The sequence below is a fragment of the Peromyscus californicus genome, unplaced genomic scaffold (genome assembly GCF_007827085.1).
Source record: "Peromyscus californicus insignis strain IS unplaced genomic scaffold, ASM782708v3 Scaffold_7__1_contigs__length_154581171, whole genome shotgun sequence".
Taxonomy (NCBI): domain Eukaryota; kingdom Metazoa; phylum Chordata; class Mammalia; order Rodentia; family Cricetidae; genus Peromyscus; species Peromyscus californicus.
In genome coordinates this window covers 19,099,826-19,120,425 of record NW_026294595.1, presented here as the reverse complement: position 1 = coordinate 19,120,425, position 20,600 = coordinate 19,099,826, and the positions used below count along the sequence as shown (strand labels likewise).

At 35.3% G+C, this 20,600-nt stretch overlaps 1 protein-coding gene across 5 annotated transcripts in view; it reads left to right on the top strand.

Moving 5' to 3' along the window:
• The window catches only part of Lrp1b (LDL receptor related protein 1B), a 1,950,932-nt gene that overhangs the window by 1,646,180 nt on the left and 284,152 nt on the right, over positions 1 to 20,600 (top strand). For all 5 annotated transcript variants that reach the window (XM_052726598.1, XM_052726596.1, XM_052726595.1 and 2 more), the window contains 6 exons: positions 2,965 to 3,093; positions 5,794 to 5,916; positions 9,071 to 9,211; positions 10,687 to 10,874; positions 14,949 to 15,132; positions 17,070 to 17,155. In XM_052726598.1, coding sequence (XP_052582558.1) covers positions 2,965 to 3,093; positions 5,794 to 5,916; positions 9,071 to 9,211; positions 10,687 to 10,874; positions 14,949 to 15,132; positions 17,070 to 17,155 — 851 coding nt within the window. The remainder of the gene's footprint in view (positions 1 to 2,964; positions 3,094 to 5,793; positions 5,917 to 9,070; positions 9,212 to 10,686; positions 10,875 to 14,948; positions 15,133 to 17,069; positions 17,156 to 20,600) is intronic.

The following is a 20,600-nucleotide window of genomic DNA, read 5'->3' as shown; positions in this document are numbered from 1 at the left end:
ATAAAGGTCATCATCAAAATGCTTTAAACACAGAAATATTGAATAATTACATGACTTTATCTCCTTTATTTGTTTCTTTGTTATAAATCTTTTAAGTTCTAAATTAGGACTTTCATGGGGTAGACATGTTTCCAGTTCATGAAACCATCTTGCTTTTGACATTTTGTTTAACCAGGCACTAAAAGTTTCCACTGATAACTGCTTTCATAGAAACACAGTCTAATAGGAGGGGCAAAGGCCCTAGAGATAAACAGAGTCACTGCATTCATGTCTTATTTCTAGGGTATGTAATCATGGGAAACTAATTTTATTGCTCACTTCTTGAATTTTCCACTGATAAAGAGATATGGAGAGATTTGTTTACATAATTGCTATAATTATCATGCACTGTGTCCATGAGTTGATCCCTGTTCTTTCTCTTAATTCTCCTTCCTGTCTTTTTACCTTTCTGTACAAATGTTATTATACCTCTCATTCTCGCTCTCTTTACACACACACACACACACACACACACACACACAGAGTCAATGCTGTCTTGAAAATGCTTTTAAATAAAGAATAAAATGGTAGTGAACAATATTTATTTTCATTCAAACTAGTAGGTCTATTCAATTTATTTAAGGCTGTGTTTTCTCTGATACCAATAAGATCATACATAAGAATTACCTCTTGTGATGAAATTTCAGTCAACAAACAAATCTAATATTTTCAATTGGAAGCCAACCTTACAAATAACTCATCTCAGTGGTTCACAGCATTTACTGGACCAAAAGTCCATTTTAAAAATCCATTAAAATATAGATTTCAGAGCCCTACTTCCAAATATCATGATGATGTGTATGAACATGATTTTTAAAATCAGATTGTATCTCTGACATGTCATATTGAGGAGCTCAGCATGGAAATTTTACTGCACTTTATCTATAGCTTTTGATATGTGAGAAGAGGGAAATGTATAGAGATTAATAAATGCACATGAAATCACACAGCTATTGACTGATGGCAGAAGTGGAGACAGAATTCCATTTTCCAATGTATTAACAGGATACTGACCTTTACTAGTCAACTCTTCTTGTCTGAACAGAGCACAAGATAGGCCTAGTGAATGGTTTTCAGTGTCTCTTTATTCTCCCCAGGGATAATTTTTCCTGGGGAACAAGATGCCAGATGGCAGTGGCCACCAGGAAATGAAGCTGTGAGGTTTTCCATGGCTAGTTTCTTCTCAATTGATTTAGTGTTTTGGCATGTTCTTCACTTAGAATCTGTTGAACACCATCAAGGGAGCCATCAAATTAGCTGCAAAGAACACTATGTTATTTCATACTTGGAGATGTCTTCATAATTACCTAGTCATACCCCTTTTTCTAGCAGGCGAGGAAATTTAGACAAGAGACTTCTCGAAGGCCAGGCAGAATTAGATGATAGCATTGCCATTATTATAGACGCTAAAACATGGTATTATGAATTTAATATTGAAAATGACTTGAAAAAATAAGGGAGTTATAGAATAATTTCTATGGGAAGATACTTATTTTAAAATATATTATTACGTAATAACAGGTAAGTTTTACTTTTAAGTGAAAGCAACACTTATTTTACCGATTGTTTTCTGATTTTGTTCTACTCAGCCCTTTTTCTGTTGAAGTACTCATCCTCAATCAAACAGACAGTTCTTTAACAACTGGACACTTCAGTATTGATGTCAATCTTATCCTTCTGGCCTCATATATGTCTAGGAAAGTCAGGGTCAGGAAGGCCTAAGTTAGACAGTCATCTACTGCATGATTTGAGAACAATGCTCTGAGAAGCACCTTCTGCTCATAGCAATCATGACTGAAAAATAAAATGACAATAATCATATATGAAAGTGCATTAACCCTGATTTACATGATTGGAAGAAAATATTTTCTATCAGTTAAATCAGTCCTTTTTTCTTTCTATTTTTTTGGCATTGCTCGGAGTTGAACCCAGAACCTTGCAATTGTTAGTTAAGGAATTACCAATTTGCTATGTCTCTTTCTAGGTGTACTAAAGTTTTGTAAAACTAATTATAGAAGTATGTGTTTGCCATATATTTTGGACATTATTCTATTCTTGAAAGTAAAATATAAAAATTAAGGTTGAGTTCCTTCACTCAGCAAACATTTTACGTATACAAATAAATTAAGTGTTGAAGATATATAGTATAGAAGTGGCTAGGAACACCCCTAGTCATTGATGTCTGATCATCATATGCTCATACCGAAACTATCTCTGTCCCTGTGAATTCACAGTCCAGTTCAGCAAGCATTGAAGATGTACCATGCAGCTCAACAGGACAATAAGTGGTAGAAGTAGAAAGGCAGATTCTGGATAAAGGTGAAGGGAACATGCATTATTCTTTGCAGCAATGTAAGCTGAGGCAAAACAATACTCATACTAGCATATTAGAGAATGAGCTTAGAACCTTAACAAAACATTTTGGGCTTCCAGTCAGCATGGGGAGCTCTGTCCTTGTGATAGCTCCAAGTTTTCAGCTTGTGGAAACTGGTGTCTTTTCCTCTGAGCATAATATGTGAAGTTCTACAAGACTAAAGGAGTTGACACATTAAGTAGTTCATACATGCTAATCTATGAAATGATATCATTACTCTCCCTGCTATTATTCCTGCCTGTGTACATTCAATTCCTTCACATGTTATTTGTTTAAAAATCCCAATACATGCTTTGATATATTTTCAAGGAAAAGAGATATTACTTTGTGTGATGCAGCTATAAACAGGATAGCACTTGAAACCATGAAATAATATATTCCTAAACAAGAATATGTCAACAGTTATTAGGAAAGCATAATCCATAATTCTGAATAATTACTTTCCCTTAATTGTATGTAAGATCCTCTTGCTTATTTCCACAGGAAAGATGAACTGTGGCCATTTTCCAGTGGATACACAGGATTTAATATCTCTTTTCTTTGGGTTTAAGGTGCTGTCACCTGTGCTTCTGACATGTTCAGCTGCCAGGGCTCCCATGCCTGCGTGCCCCGACACTGGCTCTGTGATGGTGAGAGGGACTGTCCTGATGGGAGTGACGAGCTCTCCACTGCAGGCTGTGGTATGAACATTGACTGATGCCGTGTGTCCAAGAGATCAGCTGCAGAGTTCTGGGGGATTGTTTTTCTTATACTGCAATATACTTTCTTTCACTTTCCCCATCCTTGGTCCTCAAGGGTCCAGGTGGGGTGTTATAATAATAGTAGTTTATCAGCCTTATACATTCAGAGTGTTTTAGAAATGCTCAATGTCAGCAACAATTTTAAAACTATTTCACTGGCTGCAAATTTACTCTTTAAGCTCCACAATAGCAAGACTTCTTTATGTACAGATGGTTGGTAGGTCTAGAATTTTCTTGTTAAATAACCCTTCCCTTCAAACTGTTTTGAATTCCTATTACAGATACTCTATAAATAGCTGCTATTAGGTAAATATGGATCAGGAAGTCAGTGGACACCTATCAATTCTAGAGATGTGGTATTAACTCTTGGGTCAGGTAAAGAAAGCATCAATAGAATGAATGAAATGGAAGGATCAAGAGGAAAACCTCTGAGATCAGACAGTTTACAAAGTTTTTGACTCAAGGTCATATCCAGGAGTTACTCAACAATAAAAGTTTACATCTATTTTTTTTTTTTTTTTTTTGCATGATCAGGAGGGTGAAAGACCTCAGCAAGTGAATGTAGATACCAAGATCAACTAGTGATCTGTTGAGCTGGGTTGTTTTTCAGGAAGAGTTTATTTGTCAGATTAGGTCTGTTAAATGAGATCTGACAATGTCATAAGTTTTTTTAAAGACACAATCTTCATGTCTTTAAAATACTATAGGTGACCCTGTTTGTGCATATGTATGTGAAAGGAATAAAAGCACAACAGGAAGTGTTTGACACAGCCCTATTTGCTCACAACTCATCCTGTTGTAGAATATGCAAAGCTGTGATCTTGAAGTTGATGTGTTTCTATGAAGGTCAATGTTGCCACTGAGGGCTGAATAACAAAAGACTATAAATTAATTCAGAAATCCAGATGATTCCACATGCTGTTGCTGTTGTAGTAAGTTAGCACTCTGGGAGGTATGTTAACATTTGTGGACCACATGGGTATTATTCAAAAAATTATGCTAAAATATAACAAATTGTACTCAAGTGACCAGGAAATGGTAATGCAAAATAAGTTACTGCTCTCCCGCTTTAAAGAAGAATGTACAGGTCAGGATTGGTGTAATTCACTTAAGGTATAGAAACTGTCACAGCTCAAAGTTAGAGTTTTACTTTGATTAAAATATGTAAACTTAATGATGTTTCTGTGTGACTTCTACATAACAAATCAAAATACATTTGTTGCAAATAAATTAACTGGACTACACCCCACACATAAAAAGATCCTTTCTGATTTGTCTGTACATGGTTCTATGTCGATAATTACTGAGAGCATAGTGAAAGTTGCTTCATGGGGTGTAGGGCAGCTGGCAGCAGGGGACTGAGAGGCACATGGGATAATATTTGTAAAATCTCAATTCTCAGAGTCTTAAAGGACACTAGATCATCACAAAGAAATGTACCAAGAATCTGGTGTTGATTTCTTGAAAACTGAACCATACCATTGCATCTTGATGGACAAAGAAAAGAGGAGTTTTTCATCGGGACAGCAGTGTTTACTGTTTTCAATGCCCATTATACGTTAATCACTAAAGTATTAAGATTTTTCAATTAAGGCACCTTTTATTTACATTATTGAACAAAAACATAATTAGTATAGAGATAGGAATTCTGAGAGTACCTATGAACTGTTGAATACCAAAGTTGAAAGGTAAGTTCTACATACATTTTATCCTCATGGGAATATTTTCAGATTGATTTAATTACTTTCATTAAGCAGATGAACAAAAGGTGCTTACTTCCTCAAGTATGCAAGTATAGAAGACAGAACCATTTATGACACTTGTGCTGCTGGCATTTGATTATAGCAGATCACAGCTTTTAAGCATTCACAGTGCCCTCAACCTCAAGCACTACAGCATCTACACTTTCACTTGATAGTAAAGAGTTCTGCTAAGGCTTGCGATTGTACACATATAGAATCCAGGTGGATTTTCTTTGAATGAGTCTATTGCAGATTTGGATCAACTATCACTTAGCTCTTTCTGTAACACTGTGTCCACAGGGCTGTGTTCCTGAGGGATCAATATTCCATTGCAGGGTTCAACACTCACAGTATTAATGGAACTATAATGGGGCTCATTATGTTGTAGGTCTTAATTTTGCTTGAACCAAGCCTTTTTAGAAGGTTACCAAAAGATTTTTCTTTTAAGAACAGTGACATTACCTACTTGTAGGAAAGAATGGGGGGTGGGCTGGGAGGGGGAGGCTGGAAGGGTGGAAGGAGGGAAGAGGGGGATCATTGATTGGCATGTAAAATTAATAAAAATTTTTCTTAATAAAAAAACAAAAACAAAAACCAACAAAAAGAACAGTGACATTGTCAGTCTTTCTGGTGTATCCTCTATGTCTCTCATGAGCATTAACAGTTTCTTCTCACTGACTCAGCCTTTGAATCCTGCAATCATGCATTAGTATTTTAATATACATATGAGATCTTTTATTTACCTAATACATTGAATAGCAATGTTAATATGTTAGCATTTTTTTCTTTTCAGAGTACCACAAATTGATAGAAAAGATTCATATTGTAAACTTCAAGCATGAGAGAAGACAAAGTATGTCCTCATGTAATTTTATTATTTTTTTTTGTAATTTCTTAGCGCCCAATAATACATGTGACGAAAATGCTTTCATGTGCCGTAATAAGGTGTGCATTCCCAAGCAGTTTGTGTGTGACCATGATGATGATTGTGGAGATGGCTCAGATGAGTTTCTACAGTGTGGTAAGTATGATATTTCATTGGATGTATCAGTTCAAGTTCTATTAAAGGGACTTCAAAACACACAAGTAACCAAAACAAACATAGACATTTATTAGTGTCTTTAAAGCCAGTAAATTCAGTATTACACAATGGAGTAGGGGAGTTTTTTTAAAAATCCTGTATAGTTACACATTTATTTGAAAACCACTCCCTCTTCTTGTGGATTCAGAGCAATTAGCAATCAAACTGGAAAATGGCTGGAAAAAGTATTTCTGTCAAAGTAGTTAGGGTTACTTTGAACTTTGAAGATGAGAAATAACTGACTTATCCAATCTTACATTTAAATCAAATATTTGAGAAAATAATGCTATCCAAACAAATAAAAGCTCCCAAAATATATTTTAAATTCTGCTATATCACTTAAACTATCAAGGGAAAAAATGCACTTAGCATTTTTCTTCATTTTTTACTTTGAGACATGCACTACTTCATGTTTAAATTTAGCATTATGATCACCAAATGTATCTCTCCATTATGTTGTTTACCTAACTATAACATATATTCCTTTCAGAATAGAATTTTTTAGTCCAACTAGTTATATATTAAAATTCATTTTTAAATTATAGTCTTCTATAAGATGGATTCTTTTGAATATTTAAACACTAAGAAGGAATTAATTTATGCAGTGTATATGCAAAGGCATCCCCTGTGCCTGGGTAGGGATCAGCACTATCATCCCATCAATGACAGAAACTCAGTGTAACCTTCTGACCTCATTGGATTATAGACCTAACGCAATGTGTCCTCCCTGTGTCATGGGTCCAGCGCTCAGCAGACTCCTCACTGTGCAGCACACTCAGTGCTTTTCTTTGTCTCTCATGTGAGATGAACTTAGAGCCATGTTTCATACTTCTCTGGTATTTCTGCCTTTAGTCTTTTATTGAAGCTCTGTGAAATCTCTTTGTATTTGTTATTACAATTGCTTCGTATTTTAGTCCTTCATTCAATATATTTTATGAACTATATCATAATTTAACATATAATCCTTTTTGTTTTATTTGTTTGTTTGTTTTAAATAAGTGACTGACTTAGAACTTGCTGTGTAGATCAGGCTGCACTCCAATCCATAAAGATTCCAATACTTTTCCCTCCTAAATCCTGGGATTAAAAATGTGTGCTACTGGAAAATGGATGTTACAGTAAAATTTAAGTTCCAGAACCATCCCTTTCGCCATAGTAGGAGAAATACTGATAGGGAAAAGAAGAAACATAAGGTGAATATAAACTGGCTAGAAAGTTACCAGAATATTTTAAAGGGTGAACAATGTGACTCTAATTAGGAATGGTAGTGTGGAAGGAAACAATACTTGGAGCTCACTCGGGTCTATTCAGCCATGGGATGGGCAGGATAAGGGCATTTCTGGGAAACATGAATTGGTGCATGGCATTACAACACAGTTGACTGAGAAGTAGTTTTTATGATGCAGGAAGGATATGCAATAAATGATTGAGGATTTGAAATTCTAATTCCAGAGACCAGAAATATGGTGTTGATATGCCACATTACTATGCTGGCCATTAGCACTAAGGTTAGCATTTAAGTTAGTACAATGAAGGCAAGAACCAGACAGAGCCAAAACAAAAAATAAGAAATGAATAGGAAAGAAGTAATTTTTTTTAAAGGGGGAACCATTATTTTAGAGCTGGAGTGCAGGGCTTCACCTGCAATGTTGTATGTTGGATCAGGAAGGACTTTTACACGGGAAGATTGAAAAAAAGCCCTGGAGAGTAGATTATGAATACTTAACCAGGTAGAGAGTGTGCAGTCAAGAACAACAAAATGCTGCCAAAAACTGATCAGTTAGAATCCTGGGAGACTTGAATTTGACAGCCTTTGCTTAGTATTTTTTTTCCTTCTAATTTCTAAGAGGAATTTCTGAAGGAAGATGTTACAAGCAATGATGTTTAATTAATTAATGGGAACTGGAAGTTATCAAGTAGAAACAAGATTTTGCAGGAAAGAAAAGCAAAGAACTGTGTTTAGGGGGATGAGGATATACTTGCTGCTGACTGGACTAGGAAGGACTTGCTGTACTTACTAATAGGGAAAATGGCTAATGTGGGGATAGGCTGCCAACAGGCTGTTGTTGCAGACTACAGTTTCATCATCCAGTATGATAAATCCTCTCAACAGATACACAGTGATTTGTCTTTGCTACTAGAACTTTATTAAGTCATACAATTCTACCTCTAAAAGCAGAACATTTCCCCAGGTTTATCAACACTTACTAGGAATGGCTTTGTTTATAATTTACAAATAGGGAAATCTCATTCCAAATCTCAATTTAAGAAATAAAACATAAACAAAGCTCAAATAAACAAACAGATGTGAGTCTTAAAAAATGGCTCATTTGACTTTTTTTTTTTTTTTTTGGTTTTTCAAGACAGGGTTTCTCTGTGTAGCTTTGCGCCTTTCCTGGAACTCACTTGGTAGCCCAGGCTGGCCTCGAACTCACAGAGATCCGCCTGGCTCTGCCTCCCGAGTGCTGGGATTAAAGGCGTGCGCCACCACCGCCCGGCCTCATTTGACTTTTGATGATCCTAAGAACTGACCTATTGAAGAGATGACCCTAAGAATTTGCATATTGAATAGTTATAAAAATTTTCATGCTCATTCTTCTATACATAGAATTTATTTATTTTTTCTTGTTTTAGCAATTTTTTTACAATGAATAATTTTTGCAAGCATAAATATAACATTACAGCTACTGTCAATGGTTGCTATAGCTCAGAATCAGTTTACCCATATGTTCTGATACTACATCTAACCAAGAAACAAAGTATGGAAATAGGTTCTATTAGTTTTCATTCTGTTTCACGTCCTAAGAGAAATGGGTTAGATATAGACACTCACTGAACAGACACAGTTGACTGTGTGGTACAGTCATATTCCTTACCTAGAAACATGGTACCTTATTTCCAAGTTTATATTTGACCTTTGTTCCTGCTTTCACACAAACATTTCTTATGGCAGTAATGGAAAGAAATGAGGAGTATTTTCCACACAGGTCCAGGTTGCATCCTGGTTGATTGGGTGTGCTGTTTACTAAGAGGTGGAGCACTGATTGATTTCTATAATAGGAGCTTTATAGAATGCTTGCTTCCTCTTTTCTAGGATACCGGCAGTGTGGTGCAGAAGAGTTCCGCTGTGCTGATGGGCGCTGCCTATTGAACACTCTATGGCAGTGTGATGGTGACTTTGATTGTCCTGATGGTTCTGATGAGGCACCAATCAACCCAAAGTGTAGGAGTGCAGGTACCACACCATACTCTGTTCATATTCAACTTTACTCTTATGTTTTTACTTTTGTTTCTTTGAGACATGGCTTCTCTATGTAGCCTAGGCTAACCCCAAACCTGGAATTCTCTTGCTTCAGCTTTCTGAGTGTGAAATGAGAGGCATGTCATGATTCTGAAGTTTTGTTTTGATTTATTTCTGGTTAGGTATTCAGTGAAGTAGGCACAGGTAGTCAACATGATGTTTCTACTGGTTCCATTAAAATTTGCTGTTTGTATTTAAGATTGTGCCAAACAATCTTAATGATTCATTACTCTACTTTTTTACCTCTTTTTTGCTGTTGTTTTGAGGCAGGTTCTTATATAGTTTGGGCTGACTTCAAACTATATAGGTAAATATGACCTCTAACGTCTCCTCTCTTGCAACCAGCTCTAAAATGCTAGAATTATTGGCATGTGCCATGTGTTACAATGTCCATCTTTAATCTTTTATTGATATTTTATTTACAAGGAAAAGTTTTCCCCATAGTCTTATATAAAAATTTAAGTATAAACTAAATTAAGATGTAAAGAGATATCATTGGACTACCATGTTATTTATTCCATAAGTATGTTTAATTATACCCATATATATTTATTCCATAAATATATATATATATAATTATTAAATTTTAATTAATTTTTAAATAAGAATATATTGGAAAAATTTACTTAGAAATAATCCATATTACTCATACATACACAAATTGGATACTATTACATACCATTTGAAAAGAAATACAAAGACGTGTTATATACATGCATGTACATGCTCACAGCCAGCCAAACTAATTTATGTACCACCTCACTATAACAAAAATTGTTCAGTCAGGTATTTTAGTGCAAACTCAATTTTTCCTGATATCCTGTACATGTTAATAAGCTATTTTTCTTAACCACATACTATGAGCAGTAATATTCAGCATTCAAGTTTAGGTAGCTGCTAGCTGAACTCTTTCTAAAGTTGTATTTGGAAGAACTATTGTTCACCATCAATGCTCTTTTTATGCCTTGACTTAAAAATGTCAGTACTGTATTTTCTGGAAGAAATGAATTTAGCAATATCCACCTCTTCTTCCTTCTTGGCTTTTAGTGACAAATAATTTCCCAGAGATCTATAGCCTGGGGGAAATGTCAAGTCATCTTTACACCTTTGAACTCATTATTCACAGTGTAAATGAGATAGAATACATTAATATTGCTGTAGATGCTTCTTTGAATGCTAATTTCATAGGAAAGTGAGGTCTTCAGTAGCTGTAAACCAGGGGCAGACTGTTTGCCCTTAGCCTCCTTTGCATTGTTCATAAAACCTATTACCAACCTGTGCAGCATCTTAGATGCACACTTACTCATTGTAATTTTTTACATACAAGTTATATTTGTTAGTGTTTTCTAGAACAGTGGCATACAAAGGCGTGCCTTTTATATTCCATATGTTTTATTTTCTTTTTCCAGAACATTCATGCAACAGTTCATTTTTTATGTGCAAAAATGGCAGGTGCATCCCCAGCGGTGGTCTTTGTGACAATAGGGATGACTGCGGAGACGGCTCAGACGAGAAAAACTGCCACATAAATGAATGTCTGAGTAAGAAAGTCAGTGGATGCTCTCAAGACTGTCAGGATTTGCCAGTAAGTTACAAGGTAGGCACACATCAAAAATAGCAAATCATATGAGACATCAGAAAAATGATACAATAAAACCTTTATTTTCAGTATGACCTTAAAACTTGAAAAGCGTTGTAATTTTTCTAGGTAAAAGGATTTGCAGAAGGATTTCTGTATATATGAGAGTTATAAGAATATAGCTAGAGATGAAAAAATGTCACAACTTTCAGAATAAGGGGAGGGGAGAGTTTAAAGTCAGTGAGAAGATAACAGCTATAAATATGTACAATCAACGTAAGTTCTCATTTCTCCCTTCTCTTCTTCCTCCTGGATATCCATTTAGTGGGTTGCTTAGCCATTTTTTCATTTTAAAATAAAAACTACAACATTATCATAAAATCATGCAGGAAAATACATAAATCATGCATTATTAGCACCTCAAATAAGCACAGTAAATTTAATTCAGACCTAATTACTTCATCACTTTTTACTAGCATAGTTTTCATGAAGAGAATGACTCAGTGGAAAAATGATGAGCAGATATATAGCTTTTAAAGTCATGGATGTATTATACTGCTATTGACTCAATATTACTAAAATTGATGATTGATTGGGAAACTCCATTAAGAACAATTAATTTGCAGCCTATAACTCCTTTGATAGAGCATTCATTCATGTGTGCAAACCTGGGCACAGTTCCCTGGCTCATAGAAAAAAAAAACTTACTCCAAAATTACTTTTTTTTTTAACTGGACAGTGGCTCAGGGGAATTGGCAATAGGCTATGTCTTCTATAAAGAGGCAACTCATAGCCAGTTAGAAATATCACTGGAGATAGAGCTTGTTCTACTGAGTTCTGTACATGTAGAACTCACCTTGTGAAATGTGTACATTTATGGACATGGTATTTCATCAAAAGTAACCTTAATGTGATTTTATATACATTTATAAATACAGTACCTAGAGAAATGGCTCAGCAGATCAGAGCACTTTCTGCTCTTGCAGAGGACCAGGTTCACTTCCCAGTAACACAGCAGCTGACAATTGTCTGTAACTCTAGGTCAGTGGGATTCAGCAACCTCTTCTGTCCTCCATGGGCACCTGACATACACAGAAGTAAAGACTACACACAGGCAAAAGACTCACACACATAAGACATACATTTAGAAACATAAATGTGTGGGGCACATATATTGGGAGGTGATCTCTACAAACCAGCAGAATAAGAAACACATCATGTTTGTGTAGTCTCAAAGGCTAAGTCATATTTTGACATCAGTGAGAACAAGTAGTTTCACACATCATCAGTGGTTCAGCAGGGACGCTGTGAACTCTGTAAAGAAGGCCTGATCAAAAAAGGTGTGTCTAGCATGAAGATACCATGCAGTTTTTCCTGACTACTGTAGCAGCCTATGAAGACACATTTCTGCACAATGCAAATTAACCTAATAGCCAATTGGCTATTTTTAATCTCTGAATTTCTGATATTATGATTATTTAACCCCGTTTGGTAAGGATTATATGATATATGTGTGTCTTAGGCTTTCTGTTGCTTTTAAGAGATACCATGACATCCCTGACACACATTGGCCTTAGCTGCTTTCCTTGGTAGTAGAGGGACATTCCATAACCCATTTCTTCTATCCTTGACTCTAAAGCCAGAACCACACGGCCAAAGCCATGGGTTAGAATATGAACCCCTCCTTCAATTTACACCTTCATCAGCTTTTGTTTTCATCTGTTTCCTTCACAGCCTAAGCTTGGCTGTCCTGGACCTCCCTTTGTATAATTACATATATATATATATAAAATTACACACATACACACACACACACACACACACACACACACACACAAACACACACACACATACACATTAGTTTAGCCATTTACCTTCAATAAATTGCTTTTCTAAGTTTGATTTATTGAAGTCATGTATGTGATAAATGCTGCTGTCAACCTGACACTGGCATCCACAATGATTTCAGAGACCACATTTAGATGACCTGAGAGGCATGCTACAGAACTTGGCTTAAAAGACACTTCGATTCAATATCACTTTGTATCAAACAGTCAGATTCTGGCTTCCTGACTACATTATCATGTGATTTAATTTCGAGTATTTTAAATGATAGCATTTCTCATCCTACCTAATTCTTCATTTTTTCTTATAACTCTTTATTTAAAGAAGAAGTTGTAAACTGAATGCCAAAAGGAATTTGCCACTTCTGTGGGTGCCCATGCATGTGTGAACATGCCTGTGAACTGTGGCTATGTAATCATGTGCGTCAGTGCTCATGGAAGAAAGATATATCTTTCTTGACCACTCCTAGCTTATCTTTTTGAAAAGGTCTGTCTCTGAACTGAGTTCTGATTTGGTTGTTACATGAATATCAGGGATCCTATCTAGGGTCACCTTGCTTGCACAGCAGACATTTTACTAACTGAGTCTCCTTCCTCCAGTGTTTTTCATTGTACATTGTGTGTGTGTGTGTGTGTGTGTGTGTGTGTGTGTGTGTGTGTGTGTGTGTGTGTGTGTGTGTGTGTTTCGAGACAGACTTTCTCTGTGTAACAACTCTGGCTGTCTTGGACATGACTATCACTTTACACATCAGGCTGGCCTCGAATTCACAGAGATTCGTCTGCCTCTGCCTCCCGAGTGCTGGGATTAAAGGCATGTGCCACCACCACCTGCCTCATCGTAAATATTTTTAAGCACACAGGGCAGTGCTGTTTGTAAACATAACATGCTTAGTCTAAGTGGCGGCTCTTGGATCACTAGTTCAGGATGCAGAATAAGTTTTATTCATGGGCATCACAGAGACTCAACTGAGATATGAAGAGGTTGTGAAATCGTACTAGATTGGCAGTGGCATCTAGAGATTTAAACAATACATCCAATTGCTGAATCTTTTGACATAAATGTTGATGGAAACTGTGAAAGTTGGAAGTTCTAAGGGCTTAGGGGAGCAGTTATCAACCTAACCTACCGAGAGACCCTTCCACAGGGGTCAACTAAGGTCATCAGAAAACGCAAATATTTGCATTATGACTCATAATATTAGTAAAATTACAGTTATAAAGCAGTAATGAAAATAATTTTATGGTTGGGGTCACCACAATGTGAGGAAATATATCAAAGTGTTGTAGCATTAGGAAGGTTGAGAACCACTGGCTTAGGGGATTCATTCTTTATAAAATTACTAAGGAAAATGTATTTATCTAAATTCTGAGCATATTAATTTGCTGATATTACCTCTTTTCTTATACATGAGTATTTTTATATCAAATTTATGATTTAATATTATGAGCATGTATCATCTATAGGTTTCCTAATAGATAAAAATCTCTGCCATCTCTTTTATTCTCAGATAAATGGTTAAGGCCATGAAATGTTTATAACGAACAGCTGTAAAAGATTCTTTTTTGGTGTTTAAAAAATTTGTTCCTAACTCACTTTCAATACTCACAAATTCTCTTCTTTAAAGAGCACCGAATAGACCAGGTTTAACAACAAGAACAACAAGAGAAGCAAGAACAATAATAATAAGCATCTGCCAAGTATAGTTCCAGGCCACAGTAAACATTCTCATATGTTATCCAAAGTTGTTTTTATTTGCATATCTATATTTTTATATTAAGGAATATATTTGTATATACCTTATATGTATTTATCAATAGTTAATGAAAAAGAGGCCATGAATAGGGAAGAGAGCAGGGAGGTGTATATGGGAGGGTTTGGAGAGAGAAAAATGAGTGAGTAAATGATGCAATTATATTTTAATCACCAAGAATAAAAGACATATATATTTTTAAGAATAGGAGATCAAACAGAAGCTACAGGCTTAGGTCTGGGTTTCCATGCTCTTTTCCAACTACCTGGTTTTAGTGGTGTCAATTCACTTCTCATCTTCCCAGATTCCAGAGGTCACATGCCATTTTAACTTTACATAATATATGCAATTTTACTGAAGTTATTTATGAGGAGACATGATGACTTTCTGTTACCTCTTTAAGTGTCTTTCTAGTGTGAGCCTTGCTAAAGAGATAACCAAAAGCAACAAACAATGACAGTGACATCAGTTGATCATCCTCATTTTTCTTTCCCCAGTGCAAGTGCTGGCCTGGATTCCAGCTGAAGGATGATGGCAAAACATGTGTAGACATTGATGAATGCTCTTCAGGCTTCCCCTGTAGTCAGCAATGCATCAATACATATGGAACCTACAAGTGCCACTGTGCAGAAGGTTATGAAATACAGCCCAATAACCAAAATGGCTGCAGGTCACTCTCAGGTAGTGAATTGAATTTGCCCATGATCTAAGCTCAGTTACACAAATGGATCGTGAATTTTATAGCCATTTTTATTGAATTTACTCCTTGTTCCTGTGTCTGAGAAGTCAAAATCCCTCCTCCAGTACTGGAATCTGTTACTGTGACTTTGAACACCATATATATTCTGCTCTGTTCAAGAGAAGGCTGCGTTATTGTCTTGTGAGTTTTTGACATGTTGAGATTGCATACACATGACATAATTATCCCTAGCATGCTTTCTCTAAAGCATAGATTATTATGATATTTGCCAAGGTTGGGAGATAGTACTGTGTCATTATTGTGTTAATTTTTCTTCTCTCCTGTAATCCCATGCAGTTATGTATAAATGTATGCCACAGAAAACCAATTTTGTAGTAATAATAATAAATCCTGCTATATACCATTATACCAATAATTTAACAGTTTAAAAAATCTTAAACTTATGTTTAAGCAGTGTGGTTTTAATAAAGCAAGTCCTATAATTTTGTAAATTAGGGGAGAAACCGCACACATCAAAATGATACAAAGCAATACACAAGTGTTAGTGGCATGGAAAAGAAATTCTGTTCTTCTTAGCTTTTAATTATCTTCAAAACAAATAACTATATTTACTTAAATATTTGTTCAAATGAATGCATATGCAAAACTTTTATACTGCTTTTCTTTAAGAATTTATTTTACTTCTAAATCAAAACTAAACAGAATAGAAACCCCATCCAATGTCTGAAGGAACTGGATGCAGAGATCCACGGCTAGGCCCCAGGTGGAGCTCCGGGAGTCCAATTAGCGAGAAAAAGGAGGGTTTATATGAGCAAGAATTGTTGAGATCACGGTTGGATAAAGCACAGGGACAAAAGGCAAACGAATGGAAACACATGAACTATGAACCAATGGCTGAGAGGTCCCCAACTGAATCAGGCCCTCTGAATGGATGAGACAGTTGATTGGCTTGATCTGTTTGGGAGGCATCCAGGCAGTGGGACCAGGTCCTGTGCTCATTGCATGAGTTGGCTGTTTGAAACCTTGGGCTTATACAGGGTCGCTTGGCTCTGGGAGGAGGGGACTGGACCTGCCTGGACTGAGTCTACCAGGTTGATCTCAGTCCTGGGGGGGGGGGGGGGCTTTGCCCTGGAGGAGGTGGGAATAGGGGGTAGGCTGCGGGAAAGTGGAGGGGGGGGGGCGGGAGGGGGGAGAACAAAGGAATCCGTGGCTGATATGTAGAAATGAATTGTATTGTAAAATAAAATTAAATTAAATTAAAAAAAGAGCAGCAGCTCATCAAAAAAAAGATTAAAAAAATCTCATAACATACTGAATATAAACATGCCTTTGTCATGCACCTTTGTAAATTTGAAAATCTATAAGATAGTAAGGCATGTCAGCTGAGCATTTGTGAAAGAATTAACAGTGTACAAAAGATTGGAAATAAAAATAATGAGAATTGGCAAAATGAAAAAAAAATCAAAATCTGGAACTTAAAAATGGTTATCAAGAAGGAATTTCTGACTAAATATTTGAGTCTACTATCGCTTCTAACATAGCTAATACATTATCCTTTTCTGAAATTCTCTGCATATATATATATATATATATATATATATATATATATATATATATATATAGAGAGAGAGAGAGAGAGAGAGAGAGAGAGAGAGAGAGAGAGAAAGTATTTTCTAATACCAAATACATTGTCTAATTTTTGAGACATCTGATGTTAAGAAAGATACATGTTCAAATACTCACATTTTGCCTGCTGGTATGTGCTTCACTTTCCTACAGAAAGAATGGGTGTCTTTGGCTGTTATTATTCAGAAAAGCACAATATGTTCATTTACACTGCTACACACTGAACTGAGAGAAGCCTAAACAGGAAGTCAAATGTGTAAAACATCTAATACAATTTTCTATTTGCTTTTAGAAGAAGAGCCCTTCTTAATTCTTGCCGATCAACATGAGATAAGAAAAATTAGCACAGATGGCTCCAACTACACACTTCTAAAGCAGGTATGTCACCTCCAGGATGGTGTGACAGTGAGTTTGGTGCCCTAGGTATCAGCACTGTATGTGGAATAAAAAGGTATTATCAAAGTTTTGTCTATGATTAGCATGGTGTCCCAACTTACTGTGTGATGCTTGTTGGAAGAATAGGAAGATGGCAGAGCATAGTTCAGACTGAGAATTGTCTTAGGAATGCCACGTTACAAGTAGATGGCGTATTAGAAGTGGCATGGTGTTTTCTTAAGTTATTTTATATCCTGCCCAAATTGCTTGGCATACTATCCATTAAGTTTTTTTTTTTTAACCACAAATTGAAAAATCCAGTTTTTATACTGTACTATGTCAATTTATGAAGAGATCATTAAATCTCCTATTTATAAACTTGGTTAAGCAGCCAAATTGGATATATAGTCACCATTCCAATGACAACTCCTTGCTTTTTTCCCTCCAAGACTTGTAGTTCAAGACAAACAGTATGTTTTTGTTGTCTTTAATGGTTAATATGCTTTTTAGATTGTTTTTTAATAGAAGAGGTTTTTCCTCTATGCAACATGTAAACCACTTCAATATAGTCCTGGCTCCTTATTGGCACTTGCATTATTGCTAATCATGAATACTTGAGTGGACATGGACTTCCAATGCTTCCTTGAGCCAAAGTTATAGAAATGTACAAGACATGAGTATATTAGAAGTTCATACAAAACTCTCTGTCGCTGTGGAAAATTCTTATATATGGTCACCACTCAGTGAGGAAGCAGGCCCTAAGACTAAAGAAAAGCTTTGCATGTAGCCTGGCCTGAGGGATTCTTGAAATATATCATTTTTGATGAACATCATTATTTCATCATAACATTATAAAATTTTAAGTATTCCTGGGAGCAGAATTAGCCTCTCCTTTGGAGATAGTATCTAAAGATGCAGAAAAAATGAGAATTTTTTTCTTGATATTTTGTCTTTGTCCAAATAATAAAAATATTGTATCTTAAACTTAAGTTTTATATTTTTTGTATACTTTCTTAGGAAGAATTATTTTTCTAGTGTTTTAAATTTTACTATTTTAATTTTAATCAATAATAATCTCATACAATTGTGTTACATAAATTATAATGAAAGGTAGAATTTTTCTTAGCATATATACTATAAAATATGACTGTCATAGAGAGGTTATAGTGTAAATAGATACCACATTTAGAAAATATAATTTAATAGCATACATTGTTGGAATGAAATTTAGTCAAGTAACTTTCCAATATGTTATCCAGTTTGATTCTATAAGTGCCTTTATCCTTGTAAAATTGTATAGAGAAACAACATGCAATTTCCTAAATTAATCATCTTGAATGAAAGGGCACAAACCTTCAGGTACAGAAATAAGAAAGACAAAAAGGACTTTGATGACATCAATATTTATTTCCAAAGCCATAAAGATGACTCCAGTTTTCAGATCTTATTTTTGCCACACCTCTGACCGTTGTCATGTTCTTTGCCCATGGTTCTACAGAGAGAGCACTGCATTGTTTTCTGTGGGCATTAAAGGGCAGCTACAGGAAAAGGTCTACCTCGACTGGATTAGAAATGCTTCAGTGTCTCTGTATTAGCACCTTTAATGTCTTATACTGGACTTGCTAAATTTGGATTTGAATTGTCATTATTTAAATGAATGACTGTTAAGAAAGTAGAAGACAATGACTAAGAATTACATGTAATTAATTCCTTGCTAAACTTAAGAGACAAATTTGTATGATCTCCTTACAAAACTCTCCATTTAGCCATCTAAATTTCTAAACCATCACAGAATCCTAATTCATACACATTATTCCTCTGAAGAGAAAAACATTTGAATAAAAACAAGTTGCAGATTACTGACATGAATTTATTAAGCTGTCTAAAAAAATAGTGAACATGCTATTTTAGTATTTTGATTTTTCATGGTCACTTCAGATAAACTCAGTGAGTTTAATTAAACCATTCTCTAGTTTTTAGCATGTGCTCAGAAAATTAATATTAATTCCCATTTTTATTATTTGTAATCATTTATAATTAGCAGTGTCAATTAGAATGGATTTACTTTTATTCATTGAGTTTAGTGAAGACTTGAAAGGAGTCATTGTTTTATAACCACATAATTCTTAGTTTATGACTAATTACATGTGATTTTTGTGGGTACAGGCTACCATTTTCATAATTTGAAGACAAAGTGAAAGGAGGCTGCTTATGTTAATCATCATGATGCATAAGAGTTTAACCTGTGACATTTATATCGCTATTACTAGAAGTTAGCCTGCATGAAAAAACAAATTGAAAGAAAACCACTTTTTTCTTACTAGCATTTCGGGGATTGTTTCTATTCAGTGTTCTCAGAGATTCTTGAAAAGAAATAAAGTATGAACATTAATTATTTAGTCTTGGCTTGACTCTTACAAAGGGATGTATGGATCTAAGACAACATTACTACTATCAAATTCTAAAGTTTAAATTCTAAAATTTTAGTAAAAGTGGAAATTGAAGTCAAATTTTGTATGACCATGTTTGTTAACATTCCTTCCCCAAGGAAAGCCAAAACATCAAATCTGGCTCCCTCAAGGTGTAGACACTCAACTCTAAAACTGCAACTCATTTAAACTGTGAGATGGACCAACTTTAGGGTGAAGGTTGATGCAATTAAGCTTTATAGAGATAAAGTCATGGTGATGATCTCAGCGTTTTTACCTAGTATATATAGTACCAATTATCTTCTAATTGAAAATGATTTGTATATGAACAAACTATCCAGGATTGAATGAAATAAGCAGTTCAAATTCTGACCCACTTTTTCTTAGTCCACTGAAACTATAATTAGATGAGCCTTAGCTGGAGTTTGGAACTAAGCTAATTCCTGATAAATAATTTGAACAATTCAAAAGCTAAGAACATCTTCATAATACAAGCTCAAATAAAACCAAACTGCAGCACATCTAAAACAAACAATTGGGACATCCAAAAAACTTGTATCAGCATTTATGTTGTTTAGTTATTTGCCATAAAATATATAACCATGGGTCTGAAGGAAGAGTTTTCCACTATTTCCCATCATGTAGAATACATATCCAGTTCTTCCTTGGTCAAATGCTTGTGTAAGGCTACAACTTTTCACTCTAAAATGATACTACCTTGTATAAAGGGGCATTTAAAATCTGAAATGACATTCCCACATCCTTTCTGACTCATCAGATGGCCATCCAGGTGTGGCTTAGTACCCTAAGGGTGCCCTACCTAGCTCACCAAATTAGATACGTGTTCTTTTCTAGTTACTTCACAGAGAATGTTATACTAACATCAATTTCTATTTAATATTAGCTTTCTTTTAAAAATCATACCTCTTTGGATTTGTGATATCATTTACAACAAATATGCATAAGCAGAGACTCTTTTTCTACTTTAAAAAATACAGTTGCTCACAAATTTGGGGAGA